This window comes from Balaenoptera physalus (assembly GCF_965194825.1).
Source record: "Balaenoptera physalus genome assembly, chromosome: 19".
Lineage (NCBI taxonomy): Eukaryota > Metazoa > Chordata > Mammalia > Artiodactyla > Balaenopteridae > Balaenoptera > Balaenoptera physalus.
This window is the reverse complement of record NC_138900.1, coordinates 9463792-9481539: the sequence shown is the minus strand read 5'-3', so window position 1 is coordinate 9481539 and position 17748 is coordinate 9463792. Positions and strand designations below refer to the sequence as shown.

At 50.0% G+C, this 17748-nt stretch overlaps 2 protein-coding genes and 1 long non-coding RNA gene across 7 annotated transcripts in view; 2 read left to right on the top strand and 1 right to left on the bottom strand.

The window, feature by feature from the left end:
• HIF3A (hypoxia inducible factor 3 subunit alpha) overlaps positions 1-16717 on the top strand; it is a 32341-nt gene extending 15624 nt beyond the window's left edge. For 2 of the 5 annotated variants that reach the window (XM_082438245.1, XM_082438243.1), the window contains 7 exons: positions 812-930; positions 1903-2093; positions 3427-3531; positions 7412-7683; positions 8822-8939; positions 10322-10403; positions 12748-16717. In XM_082438245.1, coding sequence (XP_082294371.1) covers positions 812-930; positions 1903-2093; positions 3427-3531; positions 7412-7683; positions 8822-8939; positions 10322-10403; positions 12748-12845 — 985 coding nt within the window. In that variant the 3' untranslated portion in view covers positions 12846-16717. Of the gene's footprint in view, positions 1-811; positions 931-1902; positions 2094-3426; positions 3532-7411; positions 7684-8821; positions 10165-10321; positions 10404-12747 lie in introns of those variants that run through there. The other 3 variants (XM_082438244.1, XM_082438242.1, XM_082438246.1) reach the window with 2 other exon arrangements.
• Positions 1-17748, top strand: part of PNMA8A (PNMA family member 8A) — a 106630-nt gene that overhangs the window by 21832 nt on the left and 67050 nt on the right. The window lies entirely within an intron of this gene.
• On the bottom strand, positions 3631-17730 carry LOC309648945. Its single transcript, XR_014256875.1, has 4 exons — positions 17528-17730; positions 15026-16678; positions 6848-7066; positions 3631-4412 (listed from the first exon to the last, which is right to left on the bottom strand). It is a non-coding gene; the product is annotated as an uncharacterized lncRNA (long non-coding RNA).

Here is a 17748-nt window from a genome sequence, read left to right as displayed (position 1 = left end):
GGGTGGGGTGGCTTTGGATCCAGCCTAAATTGGAATGTTTCCAGCTCAGAAGGGGTGGGTGAGGATGGGGAAGGGTCTCAGTTTCTCAAAGAGCTGGTAGAAGGACCACCCACATTCTGACCTGGATATTGTTCTGCAAATGAGATGCAAATGAAGGTCTGGTCCTCCACCCCAGACCCATTCTCCAGAAGCCAATTTGCAGAGAGAACATTTGAGTTGCTTCTGCAGCTACAGACTGCGGAGGGAGGGGGCGGCAGGAAGGCGCGAGGGACATAAGGATGTATTTATAAATTCGTTCCCTTGAATGTGACAAATGCCTATGAATAGAAGCTTCATAAATAAAATCTCTTATTCATAAAAATATATCCCCATAAATTCTTCATATTTGGCAACATAAGAATATAGTAAGTACATATTCCTCATCAATACATTTATAAGAATGTATTTATAAGTAAATATCTATAAAGAGAATATTTAGTTCTCATGCCTTTCACTCTCCCTGCTCTCTGCCCCTCATGGCCCCTCAGTCTCTCCTCTCTCTCTGTCTCCCCAGGCTGTGCTAAATGCCAACTCTTTTTTTCTGCCTTTCCTTCCACAGAGGGAGCTTGGGAAGACACACTTCACTTTCTTTTCAATGCTATTATAATAAAAAGCATTCCACAAAATTTAAATCTTTAAAACAAGTCAATGTGGCAAAGTATTTTCTGCACAATGCCCACCAGCCCCCGGATGAGACTGCCCTCCTCTAACGGGACATCATATGTGGGGGCTGCTCCCTGACTCCCACTCCCCTTTCTGCCCTGTACCCCAGCCGGGTGGAAGAGACCGAAGTGGTGCTGTCCCTGGAGCAAACGGAGCGACACTCTCGCAGACACGTTCAGCGGGGCACCCCCTCTCAGAAGGATGCCCCTAGTCCTGGTGACAGCCTTGGTATGGGGCAGGGCTGGGGCTGGGAGGGGTTGTGTCCCCAGGATGCTCGGAAGAAAGCCCAAGTGCCTTAATGCCACTCGCTTGGCCCTGTGTGACCTGCTTCCCTCCCCTTCTTACTCTCTGAGCCACACCAGCTTCCTTAGTGCTCTGGGAACAAACCAAACTCTTTCATGCCTCAGGGCCTTTGCACATGTAGTTTCCTCCGCCCAGAATGCCCTTCTCTCTTTCCTCCTCCCTCTTCTCCTCTGTCCCCAGGATGATTGCTTCAGTCTTGTTGCTCTCTGCTCTGAATCCTGCTGTGGCTTCCAATCGCCCCCACTTTCCATTTGTTCCGTGCTCCCACTTCACTGTTCTTTGGCTTCCGGTAATCTTGACCCTTCCACGTCTGGCTCCTTTCTACCTCTTCCTTCTCCTCTGCTTAACACCCCACCCCCTCCAATCCTGGACGGATGAGCTTCCCTCCCTGTTTGTTCTTCAGGGCCTCGCCGTCTCCAAACTGGTGCTGGCAACCCATGCTCCTGGGTGTGGTAATGAGGTCCCCCATATCCTTTTCTGGCTTAGAACTGGCTCGGGGCCACATCTTGACCTCCAGGGACCTTAGAATCTCCTTGAGGATCATGGGCCAGTCTTTTCTCCTAACATGACAGCCCCTCAGGCTGAATGTTATTCTGTGCCACCGGAGAACCGGGTCAGTCACGTGCCATGGTCCAGCCATGTCAATTTTAAATATTAAAACATTTCCCCACCATTGGGCAACTGCTGCAGTCTCCAGCCTACTGTGTGCCCTCACCCCATGTTAGCCCCTCCAGGGCAACTGAAGGGACAGCAGGAGTTCTCCAGGACTCAGCAGCGCTGTGAACGGGGTCTACGCTGATGACCTAGTCAGCTATGCTCCCGGGGGTTGGCAGAGGGCTCTGCCCCTCAGCCCTGGGTGACCACCCTGTGTCCTCCCCATCTTGATGTGTCCTGCAGACACCTCTGGTCCCCGGATCCTAGCCTTCCTGCACCCCCCTGCCCTGAGTGAGGCCGCCCTGGCCGCTGACCCCCGTCGTTTCTGTAGCCCTGACCTCCGTCGCCTCCTGGCACCGATCCTGGATGGGACTTCAGTAGCCGCTACCCCCAGCGCACCCCCAGCCCCACGACGCCCCCGAAGTCCTCTTCCGGTAAGCAGTCCCCTCCACTTCAGCCCTCGGGATCTAGGCTGTTTTGGCCTTCGGCTTGAACCTTGCTATTCTCTGGGCCTCAGTTTCTCCATCTATGTAGTGGAAAGGCTGGGATGAGATGGAGTCGGGGGTTCCTTCAAGACCTAGATTCCAGATTCTTCAACTGTTATCTGGACCAAAACCTAGGATGTTTGGGACTGGCATGGGTGACCCCCTCATTGCTTGTGACCAAGCATCCAGGTTTTCTGAAGTTTGAATTCAGAGAGTCCAGAATGTCTAATGTCTTAAACTGCACAAACCTGGATTCAAATCCTGACTCTGCCATTTATAGCTGTGTTACCCTGGACACGTGGGGCCTCGGTTTCTTCACCTGCAAAATTCAGATAACAGCAAGTAGCCACCTCATTGGTTATTGTGAGGGTTCAACGAAATCATTCATGAGAAGCACGTACTAAAGGCTTCAAGAGACCATAACGGTTACTGTTTTTACTTAAGGGTCCAGATAGTCTGACCTTTGACTCAGGGGTCCATATTATCTGGTCTTGACTTTCCTTATTCCCACCTTTGTGACCCCCCCCCCAAAATATCTTCTCTCCACCGGAGAAATAGACTGTGACATTTGACCTCACCCTTTACCCTTGGGAAGCTGGACTGGGCATTGTTTTCCTCCAGACTCCAAGACATTTAACCCCAGAGGGCCAGAATATCTTGGCCTCAGGCTTTGGTCTTTCGAACCTTTGATGTTTGCTCTGTCAATCGACACCCAGAGGGACTTCCCTGGTAGCGCAGTGGTTAAGAATCCACCTGCCAATGCAGGGGACACTGGTTCGAGCCCTGGTCCAGGAAGATCCCACATGCCACAGAGCAGCTAAGCCTGTGCGCCACAACTACTGAGCCTGTGCTCTAGAGCCCCTGCACCACAACTACTGAGCCCGCGTGCCGCAACTACTGAAGCCCGCGCGCCTAGAGCCCGTGCTCCACAACGAGAGAAGCCACCACAATGAGAAGCCCGCGCGCCGCAATGAAGTGTAGCCCCCGCTCGCCGCAACTAGAGAAAGCCCGCATGCAGCAACGAAGACCCAACATAGCCAAAAATAAATAAAATAAAATAAGATAAATAAATTTATATATAAAAAAAATTTATGCCCAGGCACTCAGACTTTTGAACACCCAGGTGCAGAAACTCACATTTGCTATTTGACCCCTTTGGTGTCCCAGCTGTCTGACATTTGACCCTCACTTCTACTCCTGAGCTCAAATGTTTAAACTGCCTTACTGCTTAACATCTCCCAGGCTCAAGATTTCCTTAAGTCTCTATTCTCTCTCCCCACAGGCTGATCTCCCAGATGAACTACTTGTGGATGTGGAGAATGCACACAAACTCTTTGCCTCTGGGAAAGACCTTGAGGCAGTGGAGACAGATCTAGATATAGCTCAGGTAAGGGCTGGCATGGAAGGAACAGTCTTTACCTCTGGGTTCTGGGTGGCATATCTAAGTTTTAGAGAAGGATGGTGGAATGGTTAAGGGGATGAGTGGATGGATGGATAGATGGGTCATTGAATTCACTAGGTGGATGATGGTGGAGAGATGGATGGGTAATGCTTAGGTATTTGGATGGATGGATGGATGGATGATGTATGTTTGGATGGGTAGCTGGATAGATAGACCGTTGGATGGATGATAGATGGATAATGTTTGGATGATTGATGGTCTGGAGAGATAAATGACAGTGGCATGGATGTATTAGCTATATATCACTGTGTAACAAATTACCCCAAAACTCAGTACCTTCAAACAAACATTTATGGGACTTCCCTGGCAGTCCAGTAGTTGAGACTTCGCCTTCCAATGCAGGGGGTGCAGGTTCAATCCCTGGTCGGGGAGCTAAGATCCCACATGCCTCAGGGCCAAAAAACCAAAACATAAAACAGATGCAATATTGCTACATATTCAATAAAGACTTTAAAAATGGTCCACATCAAAAAAAAAAAAAAAACTTAAGAAAGAAACCCAAACATTTATTGTGTCACACAATTTCTGAGAATCAGGAATCTGGGAGCAGCTTAGCTGGATGGTTTTTTCTGAGTCTCTCATGAGGTTGAAGTCAAGCTCTCAGGCAGGGCCATAGTCATCTGGGGCTAGAGGATTCAATTCCAAACTCCCACACGTGGTTGTTGGCAGGCCTCAGGCCCGCACTGGCTTTGGCTGGAGGCCTCAGTTCCTCACCATGCGGGCCTGCATAGAGGCTGCCTAAGCGTCCTCACAACATGGCAGCTGGCTTCCCCCAAGGCAAGTAATCCAAGAGACAGAGAGTGAACCTAAGACAGAAGATGCAGTCTTTTATAACCTAATCTCAGAAGTGACATACCATCACTTTTGCTGTATTGTATTGGTCCTACAGACCAACCCTGGTACAATGTGGAAGGCAGCCACAAACAAGTGGGAACACCAGAAGGCAAGGACCATTGGGATTTATGTCTCTCCTTCACGCAAAACTCACTCACCCCCTCCCAAGTCCCCCAAAGTCTCTTCCCACTACACCATCAACTTTAAGTCCAGAATCTCGTCACCTCAATCAGGTCTAGGTGTGGCAAAGCACCTCAAATACAGTTCCTCTCAATCTGTTGGTCTGTGAGCTAAAGAGACAAGTTGTCTGCCACCCACATACCCAACATCCAGTGATGGAACAGGCAGAGAATAACTGCCAAAAACACTCCTATTCAAAAAAAAAGGGGAAAGGAGAGCACACAGGTATCACTGGTCCACAGCAGTTTTGAAATCCAGTTGGGCAAATATCAAAAGTTCCTTGGTCAGAACCCATTCTGACTCAAAAACATCCCAGGAGTTTTTCTCCATGGTTCTTAGCTCCACCCTCTGGGCTCTTGGCAATTCACTCTGAGTCATCCTTCCTTTTTCATAAAAAGGTAACATGTATTTGCAGCTGAGTGGTTTTCATAACCTGCTTCCTGCTTTTAGAACTTTGATGGCCCAAAGGTCTCTTTTCATTTTGTACCATCTTTGTCGCTTTCAGGCCAAGCTGGCAATGCTTCTGTGCATATAAGTCTCTTAAAAAAACAAAAAACAAAAAACTTTGTATGTCTTAAATGAATCTCTTTGGAGTTCACTCCATTAGACAAAAGCCATACCCACAAATCTCTGAGATAAACCCTTCCCTACCTTGGGCTTCTGTTGAGATGGCTGAGTGACAGTGCCCTGAGGTTTAATAGAAGCCCTATTGTTTGATTGAGAAGACCTATGAGGCACATCCTTAAACCCTAGAGTACCTTTTGTCTGACTGAGGATATTCTAGGCACCACCTTTTGTCTTTCTGAGGTCTTAACAAGGAATTTTATAAACGCACCCTGGGCTTAATCTTTAGACCATGCTTTCCCGAGAGTGCCCTTCTTTGCTCAGAAACTATTTCTTAATTTTAGCATCACTTGCCATCTGGGGAATTCCCAGAGTCAGGCAAACCCAAGGGGAGGGGCACAATCCTCCAGACTGTCAAGTCTGCCCAAGACTTCTGACGTCAGCCACAAGTTTGGGGGTCCCCAGGGCTACCCTCACTTCAGAGCAGCTGCCTACAAATTCAGAGATTCTCATGGGCTCCCTCAGGTTTTATAATTTACTAGAACTAGTCATAAAACTAAGGAAAGCACTGTATTTATGATTACAGTCTTATTATAGCAAAAGAATATTATAGCCAAAGGAAGAAATTCATAGGGTGGAATCTGGGACTGGGAAAGTCCCAAGTTCAAAGCTTTCATGTCCCCAGGGATGGTATTACCCTCCTGGCATTGATGTGTGGAAACATGCATATGGAATACTGCCAGTCCTAGAAGCTCACCCCAGCTTTGGTCTCCAGAGTTTTTATTGAGGTTTCATTGTGTAGGCATGATCAACTGAGTTATTGCCAATGTAGTTGAATTCCACCTCCATCTCCACCTTCCCCAGCACACACACACATTTTCCTTGGAGGTCAGGCTGATTTCACGTGGCCCAAAGCCCCAGCCCTCAAATCCCATGGTTGGCCTTTCGTCCTGAGTTGTCTTGTCAGAATAAACTATCAGGTGTGGTCCAAGGGGTCCATCACGAGTAGCCAAGACACACCCACCTATCACTTGGGAAATTCCAAGGGTTTAGATGTCACCTCCCAGGAGCCAGGACAAAGGCCGAACCTCTTTTTGGGTAAAATTCTTCAGTACACAGGGAGGTTGAGAATTTTCAAGCCCTTCAAGCCCCAGCTCCTTCCTGTTTAACATTTCTTCCTTTATCTTTTCTCTCCCTTTGCCTTTTACTCCAAGTAAGCAAGAAGAAATCAGGCAGTCCCTTCAACACTTTGGCTGGAAATCTCCTTAGTTGGATCACCCAGCTTACTAGTTACATTTTCTACTTTCCACAAAAGTGCAGGTGACAGTGTTGCTAAACTTTCAGCCACTTCCCAGCAAAAACCTTTCCTCCAGCTTCGGATAACGTGTTCCTCACTTGCCTTCAAGCTCTCCGTGGCAGGCTCCTCATGGTTCAAATTTTGACCAATGCCTTGTTCAAGGCAACCTAGGCCTCCTCTAACGGGCCCTTCAAAGTCCTTCCAGCCCTTGCTCACTGCCCAGTGCAAAAGCCACTCTCCCATTTTAGGTTTTTGTTACAGCCACACCCCACACTCCTTATCAAAATCTTATTTGCTGTCTATTTCTGGATAACAAATTACTGTAAAACTTCGAAGGTTAATACAAGCGTGTATTACTTCATATACCTTCTGAGGGTCAGGGGTTTGGGAGTCACTTAGCTGGGTGGCTTTTGCTCAGGGTCTCTCATGAGGTTGCAGTCAAGATGTCACGCAGGGTTGCAGTCATCTGAAGGCTTGACTGGGACTAGAAGATCCACTTCCGAGATCCCTCTCTTGGCTGTTGGCAAGAGGTCTGTTTCTTGCCTTGTGGGCCTCTCCAGAGGGCTCCCCTCAAGAGCCAGTGACCTGAGAGGGAGAGAGCACAGCAACAACGGAAGCCACAGTATCGTTACAACCTAATGTTGGAAGTCACACACCATCATCTCCTCAATATCCTATTGTTACCAGGTCAGCCCTAGTCACCATAGTAGGGGACTAAACTAGGGTGTGAAAACCAAGAGGTGAGGATCCTTGGGGGCCATCTTGGCAACTGGCTACCACAGAGTCCTTCTACCCATTTTACAGATGAGGAAACTGAGGCTCAGACTCTTGACCTCAGGCACACAACTCAGAAGTGGTGGAGCTGGGACTCTAGCCCGGGCCCACCCAAGGCCAAGGCTCATGCTCTTAACTCCCTCCTGCCCTCCGCAGGACGTCGATGCTCTGGACTTGGAGATGCTGGCCCCCTACATCTCCATGGATGATGACTTCCAGCTCAACTCCAGTGAGCAGCTACCCAGGGCCTACCACAGACCTCCAGGGGCTGTTCCCCGGCCCCGTGCACGGAGCTTCCACGGCATGTCGCCCCCAACCCCTGAGCCCTCCCTGCTGCCCCGCTGGGGGAGTGACCCCCGGCTGAGCTGTTCCAGCCCCTCCAGAGGGGACCCCTCAGCATCCTCCCCCATGGCTGGGGCTCGGAAGAGGTGAGCCACAGTAGAGGTGGGATGTGAAGAAACGTAGAGGGACTTCCCTGGCGGTCCAGTGGTTAGGACTCCGTGCTTTGACTGCTGAGGCTGTGGGTTCAATCCCTGGTCGGGGAACTAAGATCCTGTGAGCAGTGGCGTGGCAAAAAAAAAAAAAAAGTGTAGAGAAGGTCCCTGACCCCATCTCTCTCCTGCCTCCTACTTCAGCCTCATCCCTTATTATTCCTTCTACCCTGACGTCTGCTCCAGCCAGGCCCTCCGTGTCCCCAGCACATGTCATGTTTGTTTCAAACTTTATGTCTTTGCCTACGCTGTGCCTTCCTTCTGGAGTGCCCTCCACTGTTCTCATTGTTTATCCAAATCCCACCAGTCAACCACGGCCCTCTCCTTTAGAATATATTTCTATCTGGCCTAGTAACAATTTTTGTCATAGTGAAGAGGACATCGCCACGGTGTCAGAGAAACTGCCTAGAACTAAGTTCCCTAACACCTTTGAATATCTGTTGAAAGCCATGGACCCTTCCCCAGAAGATTTACACACACATATAGACACATGATTTCGCATATAATTTCAGAGGATCCATGTCCCCCTTCCAAAGATGTTACACTACTAATACTCAAGTTTTTGCTCTCCAAATTGTAGGCATGTGCCCATTTAGTCTCCAGGGTGGTCTCGTTACTATCCTTATAAGACTTTCATGGATACATCTCATTATTTTCCAAGGCTTTCAGTATGGAGCTGGATATACAGTGGGTGCCTAATAAAGATTTGTGAAGTGAGAGAGGGAGGAAATTAGTGAATATAGTAGTTGGATGGATGGATGGATGGATGGATGGATGGATGGATGGATGGATGGATGGGTGGATGGGGGAGTGGGTGGCTGAGTGGATGGATAGATAGGTGGACGAATGGAAGGATAGACGGATGTGGTTGTATAGGTGGGTGGGTGATGGATCACTGGGTAGATGAATGGGAAGATGGATTTGCAGATGGATGAATGGATGGATTGGTGGCTGTATGAGTAAAGGAATAAATAGGTGCTTGGGGGAGTGAATGAACGCTCATCACCTGCTCACACTGGTGCCCACACCTGCCCAGGTTTGCTGGGTTCTGAGATTCTTGCCTGTCTTCCTCCAGGGCCCTGGCCCAGAGCTCAGAGGACGAGGCAGAGGGGGTGGAGCTGCTGGGAGTGAGACCCCCCAAACGGTCCCCCAGCCCAGAACCCGGAAACTTCCTGCTGCCTCCCCTCAGCCTGGTATGTGTGGGGATTCGTGGGATTCTCTGGCCCTCAGAACCCAGCAGGCTTAAACCTAGTTTTTATAGATGGAAAAACAAGAGAGGCAGGGCCTGGCTGAAGGTCAAATGGACGGTCAGACATCCAGCTAGGGCTAGGACCTTGATCTGCTGGTTCAGGCAACAGGTATCGAAGGGCTTTGCAAATAGACGTAAGTTGGTGGTAGGTGCTAAGAAGAAAAAATAAGCAGGGTAAGGGGAGAAATGACAAGGGTGAATATCTCTAGGAATCTTCTCTGCTCCCATGGAACACTCCCTCCCAAACCTAGCACAGGTCTTGGCCTTGGATTATTAGTGTAGCTTTAAGAGTACAGACACTAGAGTCAGACTGACTTGGGTTCGAGTCCCAGGTCCGTCACTCAGTAACTGTGAGACCTTGGGTGGGTGACGTCACCACTCTCAGCCTCAGTCTCCTCATCTGGGAAGTAGCAGATAGTTACATTTCATAGGACTGGCCTGAGACGTAATGAGATCAGGCCCTTAGCTGCTCCTTAGTGGGCTATTGATAAATGGGCGTATAAAAGCCAACCAAACAAGAGAGCACCTCGGGCTCCTCACTCTGAACAGGGCTGTTTGAACATGAGAGTATGGTTGGTAATATCAACAGCTCTTATTTATTGAGTGCCTACCACGTGCCAGACGCTGACTGCACAAAGTGCCTTGCATGATTATTCAATCCCTACAGCCACTCTTGAAATATTGTCATTATTATTATTATTCACATTTACATACAAGAGGGTAAGCAACTGCATCAGTCAGAGACTGGACAGGAAACAGAGAACATGTTCAGTGGGGTGTTGAGGAGAATTTGGTAACAGGACTGTTGGCGAAGGTGCAGGCATCACCCCGGGGCTGGCAACACCATCCCTAGCCTGAAGGCACAGGGCAGGGGGTGTTCACTGGGTCCTGGAGAGAGTAGGGTCCACCTTGTAAGAGCTGAAACCTTCCGTGGAGGGACACAGCCAACCCAAGATGACCCAGCAGGGAAGCAGCTGGAAGATCAAATACCCCTTGTCTTCCTCCTCCCACCTGCTGGTATCTCCCATCATGTGGACCTCAAAGGAACACACAGAGCAAGGTTGCATGTTGAGGGAGTCAACATGTGACACGCACAGGTCAGCCCGCTGGGGCACCGAAGAAGGGGAGAACAAGGCTCTGGAGGGACCCACGGAGGACGTCTGCGACAGTGACTCACCCAGATTCGCAGCCAATAAGCGGCCACTGAACACCACAGTGCCCGTAACCACTGCCCCATCCTGCCTCCTTGGATATGGTGGTGATGATGATGGTGGTGATGATGGTGATGATGGTGATGATGATGGCGGCTTTGTCTGTGTCCCCTAGAGTTTCCTTCTGACAGGAGGACCAGCCCCAGGGAGCCAGCAGGATCCCAGCACCCACCTCCTAGAACTGAATGAGCCCCTGGGTGAGTAGCAACCTGGGTAGACAGAGAGGCTCTGGGTCCCCATCTCCTGTGGGAGGTGCCTTAGGTGGCTGAGAGAGGGTGGGGTGATTCTGAGGCTGGTGGGGGGCTGTCCGTGCCTGGACATGACCTTAGTGGAAACAGGCAGCCCCTCCCTCTTCTCAGGGACACCGTGGGAGGAAAGAGAGGCCCTGAGGGAGGCAGGGGCTGGCCAAAGCTGTCCCCTGAGGTGGAAGCCGAGCCCGGGCCCGAGTCTAGGTCTCCCCAAGCCTGTGTCTGATTGTCCCTTGGTCATTCCCAGCTGTGTGGCTTTGGGAGATAGTTTCTGCTTCTGGAGTCTCGGTTTCCCCCTTCTTGTCAGTGGGGCGCCTATTTTCTGTAAGGAAAAACCCCAGTGAACTTTTTGGCCCACCCAATATAAGAGTTCATACTTTAAGGAGATGTTTTGAGGACTTGTGGAGATGCCGCCCAGGAAGAGCTTAGCACGAGACCTGCTTCACAATAAACGCTCAAGAAGTGTCGCCCTTGAGGTGATGCTGGTCCCAGAACAGCGCCCCCCCCCGCCCTGCAACCCTGCAGAGTATGAGACAAGCTGCTTTATCTGTGCTGCTGTCATCACCTTCCGGCACAACTATGAACAGCCATAGCTCCACCTGAAACCTGCAGGCATTGGCCACGAGGGAGCTTTCCAAAGCACGAATCTGACCCTGGCCTTCCTCTGCTCAAAGCTCTTCTATGCCTCCCTAGCGCCCTTCAGAGAAAGATCAAGCCCCTCATCTTGGACTCCAGTCTCTGCGGGGTCTGACTGTTGCCTCGTCTCAGACTGCACTCTGCTTCACATCCTCCGTTTCAGCCACAGTCACTATCCTTTAATTCATTCTTTCCTTCATGTGTGTAGCAAATATTCACTAAACACACAGTAAGTGCCAGGCACTGTCCTAAGAGCTGAAGACAAAACTGCGAACAAAACACACGGAAACCCCTGCCCTCATAGAGCTGACATGCTAGTGAGGGAGATAGTCCAGAACAAAGAAACAAATGCAGTAAAGAGTACACGTGATGAAAAATAGTGCTACTTGGGAAAATAATGTGTGCAGAGGAAAAAGGAGTTCTGCGGTGGGGGGATTTCCATTTTAAACAGTATGATTAGGGGTGGTCTCATGGAGAAGGTGCCATTTGAACAAAGACCTGAAGGAGGTGAGGGAGTGAGTTGTGACAATTTCTGGGGGAAGAGCATCCCAGGCAGAGGGAACAGCGAATGCAAAGGTCCTGAGGTAGGAGTGTATCTGTCTTCTATGGGGAAAAATTGGGCCAGTGTGGCTAAAGCACAGAGAAGACAGGAGAGAAGCAGATTCCACAGGGCCACTGTGGGGCATTGTGAGGGCTGTGAAGTCATCTTGCTTGAGGAGCCTGCCTCAGGGCCTTTGCATATGCTGATCCCTCTGCCTGGAATGCTTTTCCCTCCAATCTTTGTCTAATTACCACATCCTTTAGATCTCAGATCAAATACGACTCCCTCCACAGAGCCGTCCCTCATTTCCCAAGCTATGGTTTGAAACACTCATCACAATCTACATTCACATAGGAGTTTGTAACATTATTTTATTACTGTCTGTCTACTCCTCACAGGGCAGAGGCCTGGCCTGTCTTGGTCATTGTGCTTCACCGTGTGTGCAAGGCTGGGCAGTGGCTGGGCACAGAGCAGGGCCTCAGTACATATTTGTAAATGAAGAGCTAACGTTTATCTAGAGCTCATTCTGTGCCAAGCTTTGTGCTAAACCTGTTATGTACATGATCCAACTGACGCCCCTCACTGGAATGTCAGCCCCACGAGGGCAGGAAGTTTCATTTGTCCTGTTCACTACTGTGTCCCCAGTGGCTGGCACACAGTAGGTGCTCAACAAATATTTTTTGAATGAGTGAATTCTCATGAATGAAGTAGGTCTAAGTATCCCTGTTTCCCAGATGACCACAGCTCACTGGGCGCTGTTCAAAGCACTTTACGTGGATTCACTCATTTACTCCTCACTGACAGCCCTGTGGGAGGCAGGGGAGGTATTGTTGTTAGCCCATTTTACAGATGAGGTAACTGAGGCACAGAGAGGTAAAGTCACCTGTCCCAGTTCATACAGCAAGCAAATAGCAGAGCCTGGATTCAAACTCAGGTGGCATCTGGCTCCAGGCTTCTTAACATCTGGACACCCAAGATTCAGAGAACAGCACTTGCCCAAGATTTCATTCCTATTTGAATCCGGGCACGCCTGCCTCACCAGCCATGCTTTTAACTGTCTGAAGACGGGTTGGGGTGATAACTCCCCACTGGTTTACCTTCCATCTTCCCCCACAGGCCTGGGCCCCTCCCTGCTCTCTCTCTACCCGGACGAGGACACCACCCAGCCCAGGAGCCACTTTCAGCCAGCGGCAGGCTTGGCCCAGGCCAACTGAGCCAGGTCCTCTTCCCATCTCCCTTCTCCCCCCCGCCAAGAAAGGACGTCAATCATACTCCAAGCCGGCAGCCAATGCACAGGATGGAGGTGCCGGGAGAGGGGTTCCCTCTCTCCTCTCGGTGACCCCCGCCCGCCTCAGGCCTACCTCAGTCCCCACCCCTCTGCCCCACCCCCACTGTCTGGGGGTGCTCCGGGGTGGTCTCAGCTCAGTGACCTCTGGGAGGGGGTCCCTGGCCCTCTCCTGCTTCTCTCAGGACTTCCCTTGGGGTTCTCAGTACCGGTTACCTCATCCTTTTCTCCAATTCTCTTGGCTTTATTTTCGGTAATTAGGGGTGGGGGAGTTTGGGGCTCAGATCTGCATTTCTGGGCTTGGGGGAGTATTGATAAGCATAAGCACCTTGCTTTCTATCCATCCATCTTTCATTCTTATTTTTATTTTTGTTGCTTTCATGATATGTTTTTCATCGCTACAAACTGCCTGGGGTCCATAAGAATGTGGGACTCTGATCGCCCCACCAACTCAGGTGTCAATGCGGACGGGAGGCCTCTGGGCCAGACCTCACCCCCGGCGACTCCTGATTGAGCCCTTAGCCTCCCAAGCGGCCACCCAGCTCTGCCCACCCCTCCGCTCTGGACTTCTGCTGGCTCCTGCCTGACCTGGACCCCGACTCCATAGGTGGTCTTCCTATCCCAGGTGTAGCTTCCGACCTCTGCTTCCAGACCATACCACCTCCAACCCTTTCTGGTTCTAGACCACACAGCTTTCGACCTACTCTGGTTCTAGACTGTGCCACTCCCAGCCTTCTCTGGTTCTAGGCTGCAAAACCCCCAACGTGGTCTGGTTTAGACCTTGCATCCTCCAAACCGCTGTGATTCCAGATCTCACCGTCTTCAGCTTTTTCTCCTTCTGGACCTCACAATCTCCAACTCTATCTTTCTACTTCACGCTCTCCAAAGTTGTCTGGTTCTAGGCCTCACAACCTCCAACTCCCTCAGGCCTAGGACCACCAGAATCCTCTGGCTCTAGAACTCACTCTCTGCCTTCCTCTGGTTCTAGAGCTCTCCCCACAGATCTCCCTTGTTCTCAGTGGCGCACACTCCCACTCCTGCTGTTTCCAGCTCTTACAACCAGATTTCTTCTGATGTTGGAACCCCACATCCCCAAGCTTGGAATTGGTTCTAGTCTTCCTGATCTGTAATGCATTTTGTTCCAAATCTAGACTTCGTAATGTCTCAATCATTTTGATTCATGATGCCCAGCTCATCCCTTTTCAACTCTACACTCGAGACTTGCTTCTCCCATCAAAAAGAAGTAAAATGGGTTTCATGTCTTGACCTTATAACCAGTACTTTCAGAACCAGACACAATGTTCCAGTTCTCTTTTGCTCTCGACCTCATCATCGCTACCACTGACTGGTCCTGGACTATACAACCTTTACACTTTGCAATTTCCGGGACCCTCTGATTCCAGATCTGATGATCTCCCTTTCTTCTGGTTCTAGTAATGGGCTTCAAATGTCTTCTGATTCCAGATCTCGTCCTATAAACTTCCTTGGTTCTAGACCTCACAATCTCCAATTCCCCCTTATTCCACATCTTATGACTCCAAACTACCGTGCATCTAGAACTCAGCCTTCAAACATCTTCTGATTACAGACCTTGCCTTATAAATTTTTCTGGTTCTAGACCTTACAGCTTTAAATTCCTGATTTTAGACCTTACAACTCCCAAATCCCTCTGGTGCTAGAACTTGGTCTTCAGACTTTTTCAAATTCTAGTCCTTACTCTGTATCTCTGGTTCTAGACCTCAACAGCGTCCAAGTGCCTCTGATTTCAGATCCAAATTCTTCTGGCTCTAGAACTCAGCCTCCAAAGGCTTCTGATTTTAGAATCTGGACCTTGCCCTGTAGATTCCTCTAGGTCTGAATCTTAAGACCTCTGACTCCCTCACTCCAGACCCCACCCTCCTAACTCTATTCTGGGCTTCCCGCCCAACTCAACTTGCTCTAATTACTACTCTCTGCCTTAAGTCTTCCCATTCCAGATCCCTACCCTCCAGGTCCTTGAGCTAATGGACTTCATGCTCAAGCCTCTCCATTCTCAGTCTCATATCCCTAAAAGTTCTCTGTCCTAGGACCCCCTCCCTCCCCACCTCAGCCCTCCAGATATGTACTTACTTTTACTTAACCCCAGGTATCTGGGGAACCTGGGGCTCCCTCACAATCCAGGTGACTTCCCCAGCCGCACAGGCACACGCACAGCCCTATCTGCATATCATGGGGTGGGGAGAGAGGCCAGGACTCCTCAGTACTCCACCACCACCTATGTGTCCCCGTTCCCTTCCCCCAACCTTCTTTTGACGATGGTGCTATTCTTGGTCTCCCACAGGAAAAGGCCTCCCTCTCTCAACCCAATTCACCCCCTTTATGGAAGGCACTTCTCACTGTTTTGTAAAGGGATGGCCTGTCCAGATCGGTGCTATGAGGGGAAGGGGCTGACCCCTCCCTCTCTCAGGGGGTGACCTAGGCCCTCTATGGAGGGAACTGTGTGGGCTGGGGGAGGGGAGGGGACTGGACCAGCCATGCTGGCTCTGAAACCCACTGATCTCTAAACCCCCATAAAGATCTCACCTTGGTAGGCACCAGAGCTCTGTGTGTTGACTCATCTGTGGGGTCGCTTCAGGGGGTGTGGGTGCACCGGATGACTGGGTGTCTATGTCACTTTGTGATACAGGTCTATGTAACGTTGTGTGTCTGGTGATGTTTTCGTTCTGTGTGGGTCATTGTGACATAATTCTGTGAACCTGTGTATGGGGAGGGTTGTAATTCCTCCTACATGTGTTCGTGTCTGGGTGAAATGATTCAGCCTTATGTGTGTTTCTCATTACTTTGGATTTCTGTGTTCCTGAGTGTAGGAGGCATTGCGATTTTTTTTTTTTTTTTTGGTACCTGTGTGTTGTCTGGGTGGTGGTGTGATTCTGGATGCACGTATGGGGCTGTTTGACAGTATAATTCTGTGTACTGATGTCTGTCTGTGTGACATGATTCTCTGTACTTGAGTGTGTGTGTGTGCGCGCGCGCACGTGCGAAAGAGAGATTGTGTGTCTACAGATTCATGTGTGGACGGGTGTGCTTGTTCTGTCATGTCACCCTCATAACCCCTCTCCTATGTTCCACAAAGTAATCTTTTCAAAGGAAGAAAACCACTTTTAGGAACTCCCTGGTGGTCCAGTGGTTAGGACTTGGCACTTTCACTGCCATTGCCCGGGTTCAATCCCTGCTTGGGGTGAACTAAGATCCCGCAAGCCACAAGGTGTGGCAATAAATAAATAAATAAATAAAATTTTAAAAAAAGAAAAGAAAGCCACTTTTAAGCCTTCGCACTTGCTGTTCCTTCTGCCTTAAATGCCTTTTTCTCTTCTCCCCTCTCTTCACCTGATTATCTCCTACTCATACGTTAGATCTTGGTTCAGACATCCCCTCCTCCAAGAAGTCTTCCCTGCCTACCTCAGCTGGGTGAGGTCCTCCCACAACCTCCTGAGAGCTGCCCGCACCCCCGCCCCCACCCCATCAGCTCTAGGTACTCTGTCCCACTTTGAGTACTTATAACGGAGTGGATATAAAAAGTACTTACACTGTGTCAGGCCCTCTGTCACTTTACTTACGTGATCTTATCAAACTCTCCTCTCATCCTATACAATAGACAGTTATTATCCCCATTTTGCAGAGAATGAAACTGAGGTTCAAAGAGGACGATCACTTGCCCGAGGTCACACAGCAGGGAAGGGCTGTGCTGGACTGGAATCCAGGATTCAAATCCATTATGGCATTCTTCCCACACACACCAAAAAAAAAAAAAAATCTCAAAAATCTAACCCACAGCGTAGGCTCTGGAGCATACAGGAACAGTAGACTAGGAATTAAGAGCACAGGAATTAGGTGGGACAGGTTCAAGTTCTGGCTCTGCCACTTTCTTACTGTATGACCTTGGGCAAATACGTTGACCTCTGCAAATCTCAGTGTCCTTATCTGTAAAATGGAGATGATACTAGTATTTACCTTCTCGGGTGATTGTTGGATGTGGTAGGGTCAGATTGCCAGGACAAGAAGTTTTGGGGGTGGGATAGCTCGTACTGTCCCCAGGAGGGGCGCCAGAGCGGAGCCTTAAAGGATTTAGTGCTACAGTTCGGTATTGAGTAGCGGCTGTGGGTTTAGGAAGGATAGTCTGGAACGGTGTACAGTGAATGAAGATTGGGGATAGGAGTGGCATCTGGAGATGTTGCCTGAAGCTAAACTATTCAGGGTCTCTTAGGTCATCAGAAAAAGTCTGGGTTTTCTCCTAAGGGCACTGAGGAGCCATGGAAGGCTGGTGACTGGGGGGTGAGGAAGGAGAAAGGAAATGGTGCAACAAACTTCTAACCCTAGCTCAGGGCTAGGGGATCCAGGGCACCTTTAATTAATAACTTAGAAACACTGGCCCTTTCTGGTGTTGGTTTGAGAAACCGCCCATTTTTCAGAGAGGGGTAAGTGAGGCCCTAGAGAGGAAGGGAAGATTTCTTTGTTTAAGGTCACGCAGGTAAAGTGACAGAAGGGCTGGACCCCCGGCTCCGGTTCCGCGTTGGGCATGGTGCTGCCTAGCAGAAAAGCCACACCCACCAGCAGCATTCGCAACCCACCTACCAACGGGAGAAGACGGCAGGGAAATCCCACTTTAAGACCCCGAGAAACTTCTGCAGCTCGGAACACGGAACTTTGGGAGCCGGGGCCACGTCGGGCCTTTTTTGCCCGCGCGCCCCTTTTCGCCTTCCCCATTGGCTCATGCTAGGAAGGGCGCCGTCAGGGGGCCCTCTGGTCACCTTCTCCGCGCGCTCTACGGCTAAAGCGCCCTGCGCAGGCGCGCG